The sequence below is a fragment of the Passer montanus genome, unplaced genomic scaffold (genome assembly GCF_014805655.1).
Source record: "Passer montanus isolate IOZ18808 unplaced genomic scaffold, ASM1480565v1 scaffold54, whole genome shotgun sequence".
NCBI lineage: Eukaryota > Metazoa > Chordata > Aves > Passeriformes > Passeridae > Passer > Passer montanus.
In genome coordinates, this window is record NW_024370374.1 from 1942359 (window position 1) to 1964136 (window position 21778).

General features: G+C 38.9%; 1 protein-coding gene across 2 annotated transcripts in view; it reads right to left on the reverse strand.

The window, feature by feature from the left end:
* Positions 1–21778, reverse strand: part of GALNT18 (polypeptide N-acetylgalactosaminyltransferase 18) — a 211073-nt gene that overhangs the window by 89608 nt on the left and 99687 nt on the right. For both annotated transcript variants that reach the window (XM_039725019.1, XM_039725018.1), the window contains exon 4: positions 17770–17936. In XM_039725019.1, coding sequence (XP_039580953.1) covers positions 17770–17936 — 167 coding nt within the window. The remainder of the gene's footprint in view (positions 1–17769; positions 17937–21778) is intronic.

Sequence of the window (21778 nt, forward strand, 5' to 3'; positions counted from 1 at the left end):
TCAGTGAGGCTCAGCTGGGCTCATAAATCAAAAGTGATTATGTTTACATGACAAAATGCAGTCAACACTTTTTAAAGTTTTAAACTTGTATTTCTGGCTTAAATTTTCAGTCAACTTAAACCTTTATAACTAGTGTAAGAAAGATATTACTGAGGTTGGAGATTTTGAAACCCAACTGGACATGGTCTTGGGTGACTTATTCTAGCTGACCCAGCTTTGAGTAGGTGGGTGGGACTAGAAGGTCTTCAGGGGTCACTTCTCACCTCAGACACGCTGTGACTCTGTGACAGAGTTCACATCTGCCTTGGAGAGGATGCATTCATTTCTTGTGATGTACACAAGATAAAATAAACAGGCAGACACAGAACAAATTACAACACAGAGTAGATGGTTTGAAAGCAGTACAGGAACTGGAATATGAGTGATTTTGCCCTTCTGTGAGCTTGCAACATCCAGTCATAATTTTAGACAATCTGATTTTAATAACAATATTTTTTCAATTTCCTAGATAAAATGAAACCCTGCCAAGAAACTAAGAGCATGTTTCTGACACTGTAAGGTCAAGGTTTTTGAAACAGATGTCTAAAGCTTGACTCCTTAGCCCTTTGCTTAGGTCATTGAGTAGAAGTTTCCTGATTTTCACAGACCTGCAGAGACTAAACAGTATAGCATCCAGTTGAACAAACGGGCTCACCAGTTGTCAAATAATGGGACGGAATCTGTAACTGATTACACAAGTAACTGCACGTGGCATCACATTTTAAAAATATAGTACAAAGGCAGAGGAAACACTTTCCCTGCCACAGCCATTTATATAGATCAGAGGAATTCCTTCTGTAATGGTTTATGAAACTCTGCTACCAGTGACTAAGTTATAAAACACTTCCATTTTAAATCTATGTAACAACAGTTAATAAATACCAATCAAGCTGTAGCTATTCAGTGTCACAAGTCTTCCAACAGCAACAGTGTGATAAAGAAATTGAGCATTGCACTTACTTGTTTGCAGATGGTAAATGAGGAAGCAGTAATGTGAAGGAATCTGGTGATCTTACGCACCACAGGTTGTTATGCAAAGAACAAGCTGTGAGCCTTTTTATGTGAATTTTCCATACATAATTCAAACAGATTGCAGAGGCTGGTGGTTTTTCTTTCATAAATAGGGATCGCTGTTTAAAAGTACATCTCAAAAACATTTTTTCATGTGGACACAGTCAATGGTGACCAAATACTCTGAATATTACAACATGAGAGATACTAAAGGTATCCTAGCTCTGCCTGCTGGCAGAAGAATATTCACAGGACTGTTAAGGGCTCAGAGAATCTAATTTTTTCATATTTGTCCAGGCCTCACAAAATGTTGAGGTCAGAAATTATTTACAGTAGATTGAAAATAAACCTGCCAAATGCAGAGAGAAGTTTCTACTGCTGGTTGCAACTCTGCCACCTTCCCTGTAACAGGAACAACAGCTTCTGAAATATTTTTAAGGCGGGTCAGAAACTATAAGAAGTTTCTTTGAATATGAAATCCCTGCCTGAAAATCCACATGTTCACTAAACAATGAATGTTTATGAACTTCACCTTAGTGATCTTCTTTAAAAGACCAAAAATAGCTTGACAAACATACCATGAGACTGCAGCAGTAAACGGATTTTGAGAGATCATCTGGTCTTTCTTCTTGCCCCAACACAGTGAGAAATTTGTTCCAATTAATCATGACAGAAGTTTGTCTCATCGCCTTTTAATTTGACTCCTCAAATATTGCCCCACGCTCCTTACAGATGGATTAAATGAAGCACTATGAAAATAAATATATTAACTGTATACCTAAGTCTGTTGTCTGGCACAGATAAAAAGCACAAACCCCAAACCTGCAGTGATTAAGTCCATATACTTGCATTTGAAACCATAAAAACAACTTTCTTCAGGCTAACCACTTACAAGAGCCATAAGCCATAAAACCAAAAAACTGGCACAAAAGACCTAAAACTCTTTCTGCACCTCTCCACTGACAAGAATACCTTTTCCTCTTAAATCTGCAGACCAAGAGCTACTCTTGAGTAATGAGCCCCTTTCAACATTCATAAATATTAACACATTTCTGATGGCAAATTCATTGTAGCAACTTTGCTTTTCAAGCTGGTATTTCAGGATGCCCCTGGGACAGGGGAAATGGAATGACAGATAACACTATCTCCCATCACCAAGCTGCAAGAGAATCCTCCCACGAGCAATGCTGGATAGTCACACCAGCAGCCTGTGGGGGGATGATAGCTTTAAGGATTTGGCAAGACACAGCTGGCTCTAAGCCCTCCACAGTCATCAGTAACATTTAAAAACCAGCTTTTATACAGAACACGGAAAAACCATCCAAATTTGCTCACTGCCAAATCACTTGAAGACAATCAAAAAAAGAGCAAAGAACTAGTTTGAGAAAAAAAACACTTCAAATTTTAAATTGCAGGATGAATACAGGGAAGGTCTTAGGATACAAAGCTATCAATTTCAATAAAAGAAAGAAAAATAAGTACTTGAAGCCTTAAAAGCTAAACCAGGAAAACATCAAATATATCAAATCCCACCAAGGACACAACTGATTCAAGGAAAAGCATTTTACAGCACTTAGAAAAAAATAAAATCAAAATTTACTGAAGTCAGCTGATTAAGATCAGATCAGCAGATTAAGCTGGTTAACTCATCTACCATCTCAGACAAAAAGTCTACAACTGTCTTGTGATTTGCACTGAACTCCCTCTAGAAAGAAATTAATTCGGTTATTTAACATATTCTTGATGTTATAAGGAATAATAAGATGCCTGGAATTTGTAACTTGTCTAATAAATATTCCAGACAGTTGTCACAGTACATACAGTTCCCTGGATTTCAAACTTTTTTCCATGTGTATATCCAATCTGTGATAAACTATTACTCTGTCTATGGAAGCCAAGAGATTGAAGTCACTGTTTATGAATTCTGGTACCATATGATACAAATAATTTCACTTAATATAATGGCATCATGGAGGATGGGATCCATTATGCATCTAATTGCTGAATAGCACCTAAACCAAGGAACACCTCCCTGTTTCCATGTGGGAGCTTACAAAGTAACATAAATCACACAAGTAATCTGGCTTAAAAAACCCACAACTGGCTCCATGAATAGGTGTTCAGTCCATAATGCACAAAACAGGACAGTTCCGAGGGTTAGATACTTTTCAAAAGGGGGCTAAATTTTAAGTGAGATTTTCTAGAGTAGACTTGCTCCCAATTTAGCATCTGTGCCAGTAACAGCACATTAGCAAAAGAGTCTACTGAAAGAAATGCCAAGCAAACACATTAGGAACCTGGAATCAGATGCCAGGGACAGACCTGAGCAAGCAGTATAATTCCTCAAGTCTTCCCCAGTGGAGCTGTGTCTTGGCATACACTGGAGAGGCATTTATTTCCTACAGAGTAAGGCAGAAACATCCTGCATGGCCACACCACCAACCTGCTGCCAGTCCTGCCTTTCCTGGGAAGGATCAGCCATTCCAAGCAGACCCAGCCCTAGCACTCCTGCTCCTGTTCAGCAGGCACTTCTGTGCACTTCACTCACAGAAACAAAGTTTTGTCTCCTGGGGGAGATGAAACAGTTGGAATCAGAATTGTGTTAAAGTATGTCTTGCAGAACAATTACAGAGAAATCTGACTAATTTTTTCCAGAAGAATGCCAGACAGGGCATTGGTGGTGCTTCACCCTACCCAACAGATGTGGAACTGTCAGGCAGCTATGCAGGTATTCTCAGGATTACTGTACAGCACCTACAGTGATAGGCCAAAGATCTGTTCACTGCTCCCTTCAAAACTGGCTATTTATTCTCTATAATTCATGTCTTTCTCAGCTGTCACTAGTTAATCCCCTTTTGGGATGCTACTGAGTTTCTGGGCTGAAGCTTAGTCAACACGGGTTCTGCTGGTAATAGGATAATGCAGGCAGTTTACTCTTCAATTTCAACAGTATCTTTAATCAAATTATCCAAAACTCACAGAGAATGACCTTCCATTTCTAAAAGGACCCATTAAAAAATAGAAACATATTTATTTTATACTTACTGGTGTTTTTATAAGTCTTTATCAGTCAGGAAACCACTGAACAAGTAACTGATTACACAAGTAACTGCATGTGGCATCACATTTTAAAAATATAGTACAAAGGCAGAGGAAACACTTTTCCCCTGCCACAGCCATTTATATAAATCAGAGGAATTCCTTCTGTAATGGGTATGTATGGCACAGACAGAAATGCAGTTTCACACTGATATCAACCTTTAAAAATGACCAGAATCAGAAATCCACTTAGTTCAACTGGAGATGGGCAGGTAGGGGAAGTTAAACCTGCAGAAAGCCTGGATCTGACAACCAGACAAACCTGCTGTGATTAAAAGTTTCTGAGTGTGGAAACTTGACTGAAATAAAATCCATCTCCAGCACACAGATTTGCTAACTCAGGTTGTATCTGGTATAAGTGATCATTGTTCTATATTAGCTGAATCACCCCACTAGTGCTGTATTAGGATGGGGAAAGACAGCCAGAAAAGCAGTGGAGCAGAGTCCATCCAGAGAATTTAGAATTTTCTAGAAAATATTCTATATGAAATCTAAGCCACAAGGTGCACACAACACGGTGTCACATCATAAAAATTCATGCAATTTTTTTAATATGCTTTGACATACATCAGAGCCAAGTCTTGATGCATAAGATCCTGAGCTAGATAAATCATCCATTGCTGTACTTCATGTTACTTTGATAACTTCGATAACCCAAACCCAGGAAGTCAAGCACACTATTGAACATGCATCTTCTTTTATAGTTCTTCTAAAAATTCCTCTACTTTCTTTCTTGCTGACCTGAAGTTGATTGAGCTATTATGCAGTAATGCACAGTTGATTAAACTCAGTTTTATATACTCTAAAGCAACAGGCATACTTTTCTAGGGTACTTTCCATTATAAGGAACGCTGATTAGATCCCTTTTTTTTCCCCCCATTTTTACTGTGCCTAAGTAATTTCTCTCAGTGTTTCAAGTTCAGGATCATAAAATGATGGTTAGTTTAACAGACTTTTATTAATTCACCTTCCCTAAGGTTTTTCTTTTTAGATATTTTAAAAGACCCCTGACTTCCTAATTTTTGTGTGTTATTGAAAGAATGGTAATAAGAACAAATATTGGACGTGTCTAACCTGTGCAGAGCTTGCAGTATGAATTACAGATCTCTGGAAGTGACTCAGGCTCAGTTTTGCAATCCTCTTCCTGGAGGATTGCAAAGGAGATTCCTTTGGCTCTCAGATGGGTGCTCCAAGGAGCTGAAATTTCTGGTGAGAGCTGACAGGATCGCAGAGGTTCCAGTTACCTCCATTTGGAAAGACAACACTCTCTTTCAGTGATGAACCACTCCTAATTTGAGGAGATGGGCCATTTGATCTGACCTAACACCACTGAAAGACTGGATTTCCTTCATTTGGTGGTGACCCTCTCTGGACTAATCATACAGCTTTATGGATAACATTTTTCTATGTCGCAAGAAAGAGCCTATGTCACACCGTAGAACACAGCCTATTAAGGAAAAATTAAGTCCTAGGAATCAGCACCTTTCAAGACTGATCCACAAATTAGAAACAAATCTTAAAAGCTTTAGACATTTGGTAAAGATGGAGTACTGACATAAGGATAAAAAAAGCTATAGAAAAAATAAAAGTCAAACAAACCCTAAAACTTTTTAAGTAGTTGAAAAAACCCCTTTTCCCCCTTTTGTTTTTAAAAATAATTTTAAACTGAAAGTTTTTATGTATCTAGTCTTCTTTAAATTTAGTATCATGCTTAGATTAATCTCAGAATCATTTGAGAAAGGCAGCACACCAGCACCAAGAGCTGTCTGTGATGGAAGCTTGAACACTAAAATTATTGCACTATTCTCACCTCAGGGACTATGACTGCACATCTGCAAAACCAACCGAAAATCCCATTCTACAGCACACAGTAAAACAGTAATTTTGACTGCTTTGCACTGGATTTACTGATCTGGTTCCTGCAGAAGTGCTGCTGCCCACATGATGTCTGAAGCTTTGCGGAGTATTCCAGGCTGCTGTATTTCCATCTGAGAGAGAAACACCAAGCAGTTCCCATGCTCAATGTGTTTTCAAGGATATGAACTACCATCATTCCCTGCTATCAAACTCCTCCCAGAGCTCCGGCATACAGTTACAGAGGCATTTACTCAGATTTCAGGAGAAGAGCAGATCAGTGAAAGTTTAGTTGGATTTTCATAAAATACTGCTCAGGGTCAACTGAGTATCAGGCAACTTAAAAAGTACTTCTGTATCACTGTGTAACAACTGATCTTTTCAGGCTTGTGGGTAAAACTGAAGCACAAATTCTCTTATTTAATCTGAAATTTCTCTTCCTGTGGTCTATATGATCGTTTTGTGCCTACATGTGATGACGCTCCTTTTAACAAGCCATTGAGGTTTCCTCTAACTTCATTACTTTGTGATGCTCTTTTCCTCTGGGAGATGTAATTGCTGAAGCACGGAGACACACTAAATGAAAAATTCCAGAGTCAGATGTCAGATGCTGCTTTTATTTCAGATAGCGCTAGCAGTGTGCAGATCTAGACCAAAAAAACCCAAACCCCGCCCCCTCCCCCAAAAAAAAAAGGCAGCAAAATAACTTTGACTCTTTCTCTTGCTCATAGTCACTCTTTGGGCTCTCCAGGAGAAGGGAATTCTGTACTCTTTCCTTCTTTCTTTTAATTTCCCTTTCTTTTAATCAACCTACCAGTTGTTTTTTTTGTTGGTTTTTTTTTCCCCTTGGCTATGCTATAGCTGAATTTTTCTGGTGAAAAAGTTTTCCTAAAGTTTATTTTCACATATTGGACTAATGCTCTAAGCTCAGATGCCATAAGACTTATTCCTAGAAGAACAGGAACCTTCAGAGTCTAGCAGGTCTCCCTCTTGGGCACAAGGCATTCCAGAGGCTGTCATGGCACACCTTCATTCAGTTCTTGCCCTTTTACAGAACACTGTGCAGCACAAATTAAAAATTAATAAAAATTAAAAGCGAATTGTGGAATACATTTTGTCTTTGCCTGTGAGATATTAACCATACACACAGTCACACAACTTTTGCCTCGATATCCCTTGCATTTTATCTATTTGTGTGGGGGGGAAATTGGTAAAGAGAAAAAACCCTATTTCTTTGGAAACAGAGATACCTGATGAGGGAACACACAAAACCAGACCCAGTGCTACTCAGTTTCACTTGCATGTCCCAAAGTGGTTCTCAAAGCCTATGAACTACCAACAAAGAAGTTTCAATTGCACAAGTATCACTGAAATGTAATCCTAGACATTTCATATAAGAAGCAGACCAGGGGGAGATGTTTCAGACTTGTTGCCTGTACAGTAATAACAACACTAGAAGGCAGGGAATCACAGTCACTTACTTGACATAGGAATGTAAATTCACTTTTCAAGTACTGACACTGCGGTCATTCATGGTAATAAAAACCAGAAATCATTGTTTATTTGCTGGCAGAGAAGTTGTCAACTTGTATATTTGTTGGCAAAATGAGTTGCAACTTGTTTCTCATTTTAGAAGACCTTGTTGTTCTCCTTCCAGTTCGTGCACATGGCCAAAGCCTGAGATTAGGAGCAATAGGTCGGGAGAAATAATTATTTCATAGCCTGTAAGACTGATAGATCATCTATTTAGCCACAGAAATATCTTTAGGCTTCCTTAAATTTCACCATAATTTGACTAGCTATGCAGATTGTTTTTTTCACCTTAAAACATTAATGCTCTTAACATCTCATTTCTTATTTATTTTTTGCTTTATTTTTCCAATTATTTCTATTTCTACTGTATGCAAATCTGCTGGTATTTCTACTGCTTGAAAAGATTGCTTCAAATAGAAGGTGGCAGCTTTTGAAACATTAAACAATGATTAGACAGGCACTGGGCCAAAGGAGTGTGTCAGTGAGGAGCAAAGGAACAATGCAGCAGCCGACACTGAGCTATCTGGAGAAAACTGAAAGCACTCAGCAATTCCATCAAGGTTTTCCCTGCTGCCAAACAAAAACAACAATGATTCATGCTGCCAAGTTATTTAGCATTCATCATGATTCTGAATTACTCAGTTGAAAGTTCACGCTGCAGTGCAGACAAACCCCTTTAAATTTAATGTAAGACAAATTGTCCTTTGAGTTGGTACCAAAAAGTATCTACCACTGCTCTCAGATTACATTTGAGGAAACTAATATGAAAAAAAAAAGACAAACCATCATTTTATTCACAAACTCCACTGCAAAATGCCATAGGGATGTGGCAGGAGAATTCAGCTCCACACAGGTCCCCAGTCAGAAATTGTCATGTATCAGACAGCCAGGAGAGTAAGATTTGCCCAGTCGTGCAGGAAACTGGCTGCAGAATCTACCCAAAATCTAACACACTCTAGACACTTGTGAAAATCAAAAAGAACATGAAGGGTATTTATATTTTCAGCATGTAACATGTATCTCCATCCACACAAATTCATGCACCCCCAAACTCACAACAAAGTTCCACTAAGTGGTGTTAACAACAACTCTGGTTGTGGAAGCCCAATGAAAACAAAACTTTTTTTCCAAATAAACCAGGTGAGGAACAAGTGGGAATTCTCACTACTTCACAGCCTGACCCCTAAGTCCTCCTTTTTCCCTTGTTAATTGCATCATCACAAATGAAAGTTTTAGCTTTTATTCACATTCATCACATTTTCCATAAAGTTTTAAACTGAGCTTCCCCAAAGTTTTCCCAGGCTGCTAGCTGAAGCACACTGCTTTAAATAGGTTGCTTTTCCAGGGTGAAAGGAAGCAACACCATTTTAATAACATCCCCAGAAATCACTAGCAGCGAACAAGTGAAGTCAAGTAATTTAAAATTTGGCCATCTAATATATTTTGAGAACACTTTCAAACAACTCAATGCCAAACATATCTACAGAAAAGCAGGCCAAAAGAAAAGCCAACATGAATTTAGTTCTTTTGGAATTCACATATCCTTTGTTAAAATGTTCTGTACTTGAACTTCAGACTTACAGTAGGTTCCACAATGCCTTTAAAATATCTAGCATGCCTGTAAGCATGCCTTTGTGTGGTGACCAAAGATTAATCTGGAATTTATTCATATGGTTTTCTAACTGATTTTTACCATTTAACACTCTTGACACTCTTAACACTTGAACACTCTTAAACACTTCTTTAGGCAAATCTCTTATCTTGTCTTGGATCCTTCAGCACATCAAGAATTTTGAGGTTCTATCACAAAGAAATTGAAGTGTTTGGAATTCTCAGCTCTGGCAGGAAGTGTTACCACTACTTAAAGTTAAGAACTCAACATTGATTCTATGAAAGTTATCTTTTCATTCTTTTTTTTTTTTTTTAAGAAAAGTATGCTTGGGTTGAGAAGAAAAGGTAAATTTTAATGAAGTTCATTTAAAAGGCAATTTTCATTTCTTAACTTTCTGTAGGATAAAATCCTTTAACTCCTTTGTCTGACATTACAGAGTATTTTCCCCACACCCTGTCAAACTCTTTCAATTATAAGTGCCATTCTTTGATAAGGAAAGAGAAAGAATTCCTTTAAGAAGTCATTCAGGCTCATAAGAGCTTACATTACTAGAATATTTTAAATACAATTTCTGTTGAAGACTCCATGGGAAAAGACGTCAAAAGGAAATAATCTGATCAAAGCACAGTATCTTACTGACATCAACAGATATTGGCACTTTTCTCATTAATGTTTTTCACTGCACCAAATCTATACCTGTGGCTGCTACTTGAATTTAGTGACATGTGCTTGAGAACATTATCAACAGAAACCATTCAAGCATTTTTGGAGGCAAAATAATCTGACAAATGTGAGAGGGGTAAAAAATGGGGAAAGAAAAAGGTTTTTCAACCAATCAATTTCTCAGAGCTCTCTAGAGATTAATTTTAAGGCTAAAATCACAGTGATAGTACTCAGAAGTGCACCAAGGCAGTATTTATGTGCTGGCATCCTCAGAGTTCAGGATGCCAGCAGCCCAGAGCACCTCCAAGGCACACCGTGTGAATCCCTCATTACCACCAGAAGAGCTTAAACCAAGCCTGTTCTCAGTGAATGTGACTGCAGCCTTTAAGTGTGATCACATTTGATTTCTGAATCAAATCACACCTGACACAGGTGATGCTATTTTCTGTAAGTTGACCCAAATCATTCTTCCAGAATACCCCGAAGTGCCACAGTGCAGCTATTTATCATCACGGAGAAACTGGAACTGTAATTTATGCATCTGTTTCAGGCTTTGCTATGACCAGGAACACGAGGGCACACATGAGTATGCCCACACTGAGGGCTGTGTCATGAGAGGCTGGCAGGACAGTTGTGGGGATGAAGGATAAGAACACCCTGAGTGTGCATTGCACCACCTGTCATTCAGGGGACACAGCAGATGTGGAATAGAAGTGCAATATGAACTGGCACACTGGGATTCAAGGTAAAACAGAGACACCATGAAACAAGGCCAGTCCTCTTAGACTTTGTGTGCTGAATCTGACACAGGAAAAGGTATTCATCAGACTGCTACACTGCAAGTGGATCAGGACTGAATAAGATAAATTACCTCGCAGATGGAATAAAAGATAAGATGACCATACATTAACTTTTGGCCCCTGTTGGCTAGGGAAGATTCAGTTCATAGCATTATCTGAATGCTTGAGTCATAAAGCCTGATGTCAGGAGACTGCAATAAAAGCTCTGCCCTGCACAGCTGCTCCCTGACGTAGACAGTGGTTCTGCTATCAGCTGGCCCAACCATTGAAATGTTGCTTTTCTAGCCATACCAACAGACTGAACTATGGTCTATTGCAGATGATGAAAGCAACTGCTCACTTTGTCACTGCCAACACCTCTGGAGCACATAGAACTTCCACAGTGGCAAATGGTCTCACAGCACTGGAACTCGTCTAATTGCCCAGAAAAGTAAGGCTAAGGACCTTCCACTGGAGTTATAAAGAAAGGAGACTGTGATGGTTCCCAACATAAAACTCCATGCTGGTTATCAAACAGCTTTCACACAACTATAATGGCAAGGACACAAAACCCAGAGCCTTGCCTCCAGAAAGGGATGCTATCCCTGCCCCCTCATGGAGTGTGAGTCCTTGAATCTGATGGACTATGGAGTTCAGGCATGGTGGAGTTAGGAAAGCTGCATGAAAAGTATACTTCATAATTGTTCTTAAATGAAAATGAAAGAAAATGGAAAAACATGTATGAAAAGGAGGCAATGGAGAGAGAAAGGAAGAAAGCAGGAAATGATAAAAATATACCCAAAAAATGAAGGAACAGACTGTTACTGGGGGTGGAGGAAGGCATGGAGGGATGATTCAGGCAGGAGTTTAATTACTGCAGCTAAAAGTAAGAGAAAGCTGAATAGTGAGATGTGGATGCAGTTTGTGAGAAAGTGCAGTAAATATTGGGATGGAGGAAATTATAAGAGGCACAGATACCCTGGAATTTGAGAACATGCAAAATGGAGACCCCACGTGAAGGACACAAGCTCAGAAGGATGAGTTGCAGGGATTGGGAGAGTGGAAGTGAGCATTCAGAAATGCCAGGATAGAAGGTTCCAAGGAAAGTGGCTGAGACAATAAAGACCAAGGAACAAGACCACCCCTGGATTAAAAAAAGAACGAATGAACACAGGAGTAGAAAAAGGTGTGAAGATTGACCAAAAAAAAAGAAATTAAAAACAAACCAAAACCATGTATGAAAAGGAGGCAATGGAGAGAGAAAGGAAGAAAGCAGGAAATGATAAAAATATACCCAAAAAATGAAGGAACAGACTGTTACTGGGGGTGGAGGAAGGCATGGAGGGATGATTCAGGCAGGAGTTTAATTACTGCAGCTAAAAGTAAGAGAAAGCTGAATAGTGAGATGTGGATGCAGTTTGTGAGAAAGTGCAGTAAATATTGGGATGGAGGAAATTATAAGAGGCACAGATACCCTGGAATTTGAGAACATGCAAAATGGAGACCCCACGTGAAGGACACAAGCTCAGAAGGATGAGTTGCAGGGATTGGGAGAGTGGAAGTGAGCATTCAGAAATGCCAGGATAGAAGGTTCCAAGGAAAGTGGCTGAGACAATAAAGACCAAGGAACAAGACCACCCCTGGATTAAAAAAAGAACGAATGAACACAGGAGTAGAAAAAGGTGTGAAGATTGACCAAAAAAAACCCATCACCCCAAACCAACCAATCCGCAAAACAAACAAAAAAATAACAGGGCAGAATAATTGGGACAAATGGCCTTATTCATAAGCAGTGTGCTTCTCTTCTCTGCTCTGTTTCTCACTTCATTTTGATATCCTACTCCAAAACCTCTCCCCTTTAAAACAGGAATAAAATTCATTGTCACAAGGACTGACAAGTAAGAGGAGACAACAGTCCACAGCCAGTATAGGACATCATCTTCAGGACCCAGTGTCCTCATAAAAATCTCACAGTCTATTTACATTAGTGGTTCATATCTTTTCCCACCAGAATTCTGAACTGCATGGCCAGGACATGAATAAGAAGAACATTATGCTCTAACTTCTGGTGGCAACTGGAACAGATGGCCAGAGGACAAGGGTTTGCCTCAGGTTATTTCCTTCTTCTGTCTTTTCAAATGCATCCACAGTAGCTAGCACACCTCACTGCAGTCCCAGCAGCATCACACAACATGTAGCAGCAGACATATGCTCAAAGAATTGCCTTCATTAATTCAAGTTGTAGCCCTAACCGTTACTAAAGTACAATGCAGAGTTTGTAACAATAGCCAATGTTTTTCTCAAATCCACAACGGGAACATATTTCCTGCTCTATACATAAATATATGCTTCTTAGCATTTGATTCCTAACCAGCACTGCACAGCCCTCTTTGCATGTCAATCCCTGTCAACCCTTCTGAGAGCTTGCTTCTGTAAAGACTGTGCAATAATGATTTCAGCATCAAGACCATTAACTAAGGCAGAGAATCAATCTAGGCAGATAAAGTAAAGCCTTCCCGATGCATAAACCATAGCCCAAAAATGAATGCAGCTTTGGGTGAACTTGGCCTATTTCCTTCGTTTCAGATGTTTCTGTTTATCTTGGAACTTTCCTGACATACAGGTAAGGAAAGAACAAGAATCCAAACAGAGAGAAAGCAAGACTGAAGGTTTTCCCCAGGAGATTGCTATCAACAGGTTTTTAACAGTTGTATGATCTACAAGTAAGCCATCTTCAAACTAGGCTGTGCTATGAAATCTAGCATGCATTTGAACAGTAGTCTTGAGTTCATCACTGCTTTTGTAAAGAAAAAAATCAGGCAATCTTCTATTCCCAAATATCTCTTAAGAATTACCACAGAGATATAACTTTTTAATGAAAAGCTCTGGATGCTTTTTGAAAAGTTTCTTTTCAGTCAGCATCAGGACAGCCTCTCACAGGTGATATGGTTGCACCTGACCCACTTTTTACCAGTCTGTGCTAATTCTCAACACTGCAAGACATAAAATTCACATCCTGTGATATCCAGCATTATTACTGCAGTTCAATAGCTGTATTCATGGAAATCTCAGGACAAAATGAGAATTATTACACTGAACATGTAGGAATATTTAATTCATAAGTAATGCTTCAAGGAAAAGGAAGGAACCTTGCAAAATCTGAGCCTCTGCAGCAATATTATTAACTGTAATATGAAATAAAAATGTCCTAGAGCATGATAATTACTGCTATAGTATTAAATTTTGCAAGGCATACTCTGGACACACTAATGCCCACCGCCTCCCCACAAAGCTGAACTCACCAACAACTAGCTTTTTTAGAGAGATTCCAAATCATCTGAAAATACCTGCAAAAGGTACTTTGTAATGCAGTGGTGCTCAATGCCAGCAAAAAGACTCAAAAGCCAAACCAGGGCTGCAGTGGCACAGAAGGTCACCACCCTGTCCCCAGCGGGCAGGATGCTACAAACCAGGGGAAATAAATCACAGTGCCAGTAGTCTACAGCTCAGGCAATGCTTCTAGATATGTCTCTGAGGTCTAATTAACCACCAGCAGTCATGGATGTGGTCACTTAAATATTTTTAAGCCTCTTGTCTGAAAATAAAAATAAAATTCTGCTGCCTTCGAAGTATAAAAATAAAAAATAATAATTATATTGGCAAATTTTAAACTTATATGTACACTATCTCTGCAAGGCAAACAGCGCTACTGAGGAGAACGAGAAAGATTCTGATCTGACACTTAAAAATACAGTAAAACATCTGAAATCTGTGCAGTTGCTTAGTCACCAACATGACTAAGACCCAAATGAGACACAAATAAACAACACTGATACTTTGCTTGTTTTCATAAAACTTCTGTTCTCATTATACAATACATAGGTAATGCATTACCTTCTGTTCTCATTATACATTACACACTGTAATGTGACTTTTTAATCCTTCGATTAAATTAAATTCTACTACTAATGTACCCATCAGCATATATGAAACAATTCAGAGCAATCTTAATCAGAATTCCACCAGAAAAGATGGAATGGCGAAATACACACATTAAAAATGGCTTTATTAAATAAAGAATCAAAAATTGAGGACCTGCAAAATCTATTTTCTAGTTTTAAATGGCACACACTGGCCTTTGCACAGTTTTTTAACCCTAAACACTTATTTTAAAAAAAGAGAAACTTCACAAAGAGATTAATTGAGGTCTCCTGAAACATAATTGGGAACTTGAAAAACTGCACCGAGGTTTAGGGAAAGTCATAGATAATTTGCTTGACATCCCTTGAAGTACATTAAATAAAATGCTACAGCACATATTGTTCAAGACAGATGTACAGACTTTGGCCCTATACTTGAATAAATGGTTTCTGAAATCGGCCTTCTGGAATTTTTAAAAAAACCCATCTGTGGTTGTGTTCGAGGGTCCCAGGATGAGGGAAGAGATGAGAATCTTGACTCCATGTTTCAGAGGGCTGACTAATTATGATATGATATGATATGATATTGCTATACTAAAACTATACTAAAAAGAATAGAAAGAAAGGATCCATCAGAAAGCTAGAAAGGAAAGGAAGGAATGATAATAAAATCTTGTGACTGCTCACAGCCTCAGCACAGGTGGCTGTCATTGGACATCAAGTAAAAACAATTTCACATGCTGGGTAAACAATTCTCCAAAGCAGCAAAACATGGAGAAGCTGAAGCTTCCCAGCTTCTCAGGAGAAAAAATCCTGGCAAAAGGATTTTTCATAAAATATGTCTGTGACATCCATCTAGTTATTGCACTGCTCTTTTCCAAAATACAGGTCTACAGAAATTTGGGATTCATTAAAACATGCCCATTTGGACTCCGCCAGATCTCTGGTCTCACTTTTTCTTTCTAGTCACTTCCCACAGTGAGATGTTTCCTGCCTGTGAAGCCCATGGCTGTGGCACCACAGAAAGAAATCTTGCATCAAGTTAGGAGAAGCTGCCATCCCTGGTGAATGCCGGAGAATAAAAATACCACTCATAATTAGGATTCTGACAGATCCCTGTGAGAAGCAGAGCTAGAGCCCACTGCAAGCACAAACCAAGTGTTTGCCCCCTCAGGTAACATTACAGGGAAACCCAGAGTAACCCACTTATCTTACAAGCAGCAACACTTGCAAGCTAAAGAGCTACTAACAAAAACACAGAATGACACTAAATATAAAGGATTCATCTTGACAATGCTAGAAGGGAGAAAAAATGGAAAATAGAATATTGTAAAAGGAAAAGTAAGTTTTAAAATAAATATTTCAAGATTTAAACTAATAGTAGGAAAGCCCATAAATCATCTTTACAATCTCTCCCGTTCCAAACATCCATCAGCTCCAAATATATTCCTATTACCAGGTCTTCAGCATACATTATGGGATAAAGAGGACTGTAGAAATCTAATTTAATACTGCAGGGACGAGATGCCAGAGAAAGGGTTAGAGGAGTAGCATAAAATCCTGTAGAGGGTTGAATTTTTCTGTGAGACTAACTATAGCTCTGCACAGTGTGATTTTGTATAAAATGACATATAACACCAAGCCAAGGCAGCCAAACCAAAGGTTACCTTCCTCTCAATTTCTGTCTCCCTGCTTGGGGCCAGGAACCCAAGGATTTAAGGCACTGGAGGGTAAGAAAGGCAAGCCTAAATAAAAGGCACAGCAAATCATAAAAATATTATACAGTACAGTACCAATACTGGTACTAACAAAAAATGTGGCTGGACAGGCTTTCCTGAAGGTAAAGTAGTTCCTGTGATTTCTGTTCTATTTCAGGTACGAAATGATGAAAAATAATAATTTTGACAAGTCCGTAGAGTACAGTGCAAGGAGTGTTTGTTAGTGAGCTCATCACAGTGATGACAGGCTCTCAGAAACACTGGTATTTCCGACATTGCTCTGTAATGTGCCCACTGCAAGAACTGCCTGTAAACCATACCACATTAGACTCAAACTCTAGAAGCCACTTTTTCCCCACCAGACCATTTCTCTCCTTTTATGTCTGCTTTGCGGCCAGTTTATCAATGTCCAGAGACCTCTGGCCCTGCAGCACCAGCAGCTACTCAGATTCTTTGAGTTCCCATTTGAAAGGTGCAGGAGTGGGTTCACACAATTGCAGCCAAGAACACCAGTCAAAGCTGTGTTTCATTGTTGTGTTCTTTCCTATCAAATTGCTAGGTGGTGCATAAGGGAGAAGACAAAACTTAGGGCATAGGCCTACACCAAGTTTTGTGTGTACTTTAAAGAGTCAGGATTGCAGTTTTTCCTTCATTCATAGTCAGCAGAAGAGGATATGATGACATTAGCCTGGGGTGGGGAACTTGCTTCTCAATAAGTTTCTTCTCTGTACAAATCTGAGACACATTTGTGATCAGCAGCAAGTCACAGGATTTAGCTACAGGGATACAGCCAGATAACAGCAGCTGTGATGGCAAGGATAAGAGAAGCCCTTTGTTCAGCTTTTTCCTTCAACAAGATAAATTTAGATTCTCTTTGTATTTCAGCAGTTCATAATTAACCCCCCCCAGCACAGCAGAATTTTTTGTTACGTTCAGCATTCTGTGCTTATTAAAATTTCATCACTAAAGTTCCTAGAAAATAAGACTTGTAAATAGTGGCCAGCATATCCTCATTGACAAACACCTAGGCAAGCACTGAACCATCAGAGATGGGCAGTGCAATCCTTCAGATCATGGAGAGCAACATCTGAGTACAGACAGCAGAGAAGCAGCAAGGCAAGTGCTGCTAATGAGGAGAGAACTGGAAATCTAAAGGAGGAGTCTAAGAAAAACAGAAAGACATTTTATACAAAACAGAGAGTACACATGTGGAATCATACAGTGGAAATAGAAGTGCGGATGCCATATGAGCTTGAAAACACTCTGAAGCACTAAGAGTAAAACTTGCTAGGTCTAATCTATTGCTACATTCAAAACTGCCTACCAGACACCTCAAACATTCTTTCTTTTGTACATGTACTTTTAAACATGCCCCACTTGTGCAGAGTTCAAGACAGCCCAGCAAGAGTGTGGGCTGAAGAAGGGAGAAAACACATCAACAACATTTGAAAGGCCAAAAGGATGAGCAAGAGCCAGACTTCAAGGTTTCTCTGCACGATCCAGCCTCAGGGCAGGGAGGGGGAAGAACCAAAACCTCTCACCATTGTTACTGTTATCATCAACTAGGATGATCTCCTTGAGCAGGTGAGCAGGAGTGCGGTCGATGGCTGAGTGGATGGAGCGCAGGATCACCGAGAGCGCCTCGTTAACGAATATGAACACAATGCTGACCTCGGGAAGACTCTCAGGAAACGTGAGGTTTCTGCACCTGAAGGGAAAGGTTCAGGAAAAGAAAACATGTAAGTTTTTGCCAGTCACAATGCAAACAAAATCTATTTCAGAGAAATCTACCCCCAGTTGTAAGAAGACATTAAAAGATACAGAAAGAATATCCTGCTACTGAAGCTAAGACAGATGGTGCAGCCAGAAAAAACACATAAAACAGTGGAAAACTTATCTGTAAGCACAGTTTAATCAGAAAGAGGAATACTCTCATAACCTGGTACATTTTTCTTTCCTTTTTCGAAAAGAGATATTTCAGCCACATTCCAACTTGCTCACGGAAACAGCAGTATGGAAGTTCTGCCCACAACTTTAAAGCCCCTTAGTGTTTTATTGGTTTCTTTTTTTACCTCCTTCTTTCCAAAAAGGAATCAAATCTTTTAGTTATATGAGTAGAAAGCTATTTTACCACTTTACCTTTTAAAACTGTGAGCAAAATACTTGCTTTTTAATAAAGCCAGAACTTAAATGAGTAAAAGGAATTGACTATTTTTTCTGTGAAACTTTCAGTATTTTAATGCAATGTTCCTGAACAACAATTAATTCTACCTTTTTCTCAGATTTGAAACTATTTACTAGGATGAAATTAGGAAGAGGCTGACTCAAGCAGCATTTTTAGATAGACTTTGTAGATGGAAATGACTGATGATAATGCTTTTCTCTACCTCCTGAAAACACTGAGTGGCTATCCTCACCGGATGCCAGGGTTCACTACATGCAGGAATCCCTGAAAACTGTGGAAAGCATAACTAACAGCCAATGTTTTGCATACAGAAAGGATGGATAGATTCAGTATTTTTATATCATGCTTGAATAGGACTCCTTAACTAAATCTGTTCTTCAGTTCAAAGAGAAAAATTCTTTTAGGATTTCGTATTTTAATTTGTGTAGCAAATAAATACAAAGAAGTATCACAAAAGCATACCTCTTCATGTGCTGGATGTTGTACAAAAATTAAGTTCAATCAAGATGATTAATTTACTTCTATGCTTTTACAGGTTCTGAAAAAAGTCAGTGCATAGGACACATGACACCCAAGCCTACTGAGATAGCACAATATTCAAAATTCAACTGGTCAACCAATTTTCTTAATTCAGTCATTGGTTTGAAAGTGATGGAAATCACATTAAAGAAGCTATTTAATATTTTAGGTACTTTTCTCTCTGTTACCATACAAAAGAGTCATAAGACACAGAAAACAAAGTCTAGAAAAAGTAGTAACAGTTCAAGTCATAAGAAGTGTACAGTGTATTTTTTAATAACCTGGTTCACACACCATTTAGGAACAAATATGAAACCTCATTGTCGCAGAGATTCACAGCTTTTTGTTCCATGGCATCAACACCAGAGGGAAATAATTAAAATGGTATTTGGATTTACTGATTCCCACTTGTGGCTTGATCTGCTGCACAACAAACCAAAACTTTCCCAAATCAGTTTGGTTTTCGACAGGTGTTTTAATCTTCTATTCACTGGTAAGCCAGCTTTCAGCATCAGAATGAAAAGTTTTCTTTAAGGCATCCAGGACCTGATTTTATGCCAAATAAAGCTACTACTATAAGAGACAAGGGGAGATGACTTTTCTTCCAGAAGAAGTGCAAGGCAGCACTGTTTTTCTCTTTTAGCCAGTATTGCAGGAGTTAAAACCTTCAGCCAGGACAGAGGGAGCATGAGTTCAATCTTCCCTGATCTCCCCAGAGAGCCAGCTAGCCAGCTGGGTATGATTATTTTCAGTCCCCCTTTTCAGGGCCATTCCACTTTCTGTGGAGCAATTAAACTAAGCTGGAGTGATACCAAGTCTCTCTAACCTCATGTTTAGGGTAAATCCCTTGGAGGAAGGACCTGCAGCACACGTTCAAATGGATGTTTGCACATTTAAACCCTAAACTCCACTCTTCATGGCTATGTCAAATCTAGATTATAATGCCACAAAAATTCTTGTGATCACTTTTTTCTTTCTTTTGCAAGCTAATATTTATTATTTCTTTTTTACCAGTGACAATTTGGCTGAAGAAACAAAGTCATTTTAGCAGAGCCTGCAAGTCAGGTGTCAGGGCAATTTACTATGAAGCCATATAATCACAGGGTGGATGAGGTTGGAGTGGGCCTCAGGAAGGCATCCTGTCCAACCCCTTCCTTCAGCAGAGGCCCCTAGAGCCAGCTGCCCAGGAACAGCATTTTCCTGCAACAGCATACTCAAACAGGGCTGGGATGCCTCCAAAGATGGAGACTCTACAAGCTGTGCTTCAGTTTGTGCCCTCTGCCTCTGGTCCTGCCTCTGGGCAGCACTGAGAAGAGCCTGGCTCTGCCCTCTTTGCAGCCTCCCCTCAGATATTTACCTTGGTGACATCTCCTCTAAGCTTCCTCTTCTCTAGGCTAAACAGTCCCGACTCTATAGACACACACTGGTTTCACATCTTCTTAAGAAGAAAATAGATTCCACATCTGCCTCCTGTACCCTAGAGTGAGTATTTTAACCTCTGAAACTGTTCCTTAAAGAAAGATCACCTTCAGTGATGACCTTCAGTCTCTCAAAGTCCTGCTTAAAACAACCTCTAAAAGCCCTGCCCAGATGATGAAGTAGCTGAAACAGCCATAAATTTACCTGGGCTGAGCACTGTCAAACCTGAGGTGAATCTTTGACAAATGTGAGTTTTAGGGACCACCAGGTTTAAGTGGAATTTGACAATGTGCATATTTCAGGCTCAAAGTGGCTGGGAGGTCTCTGTACTTAAAATCACTTTATAATTCTTAAATACTAACACTCAAATTTTTCCAAAAGATGCTAAAACCATTACAGATCCAGGTCCTTGAAGAACAGACCTCTTCATGCCAAATGGTGTGTATGCCTCCAAATTTTGAAAATTTGTCTTCAAATAGACTGTGAACTAGTTAACAGGTTTAAACCCACTAAAATAAACTTCAGTATTGTCCTTTAAAGAACGTACAATGCTTGTTATTTTAGTGATGTGCTTGCAGCCAAAATGAACAGATATAAAATGGTCCAGCAAACAAATCTACAGCCAGTGTATCTTTCAGCTGTCTACCTTAGGCACAATAATATTTGTTATCTTCAGCCATAACAATGCACAAAGAAGATAAAATGATACTTTAGCAAAAAGATATCTGGTAAGATATGGTATCTATTAAATAATTAAGAAAAACTGAGGGATTTTTGAAAATACTTTGAATGGCAATAAAAGTATACTGAAAACAGTTCAAAGAAGTTGCTTCCTTAAATACTGGTGTTTTTTTCTCCTCTGTCAATTAAGCTGAGCTTGAGATAAATGTAAAATATACTATTGCAATAAACTAGTGACAAATTATATTTCCAAAAAGGTTCTTTGATGACAAAACAGCCCCCACTACACTGCTTCCCTGCCATAAATCCATGCATAAACTGACATGCTCAAACAAAATTTCTGATGAGTCTGCCATCCATTTAAAAGAAACTGTTTGCATTGGTTTTCCCACCTGCATTCATTTACGTCTTACATATTTGCAATTTTATCACTCTGGACATAATTTTTCATTGCTGGCAACTTGTACAGACAAGAGCAAAGCTTTTAATCATGTGGATGAATTTGAGTCCCTTTTTGCACCACTCTTAAAAGACAACTACAGATGACATGAGAGAATGGAATTAGACTCCTGTTTTGTCCAATTTCTTTAGTCTTTTCCAGAACACTAATTTTCAAGGAGGAGTTCATGTTTTCTTTTTCTTTTTTTTTTCCCATTCAGACTCATTCATTGTCTTTACTTCCAGCTCAAATTCACTTTTCGTTTCAATGTGTCTGTAGTTTTTATAAAAACACTTTTTCGTCTCTA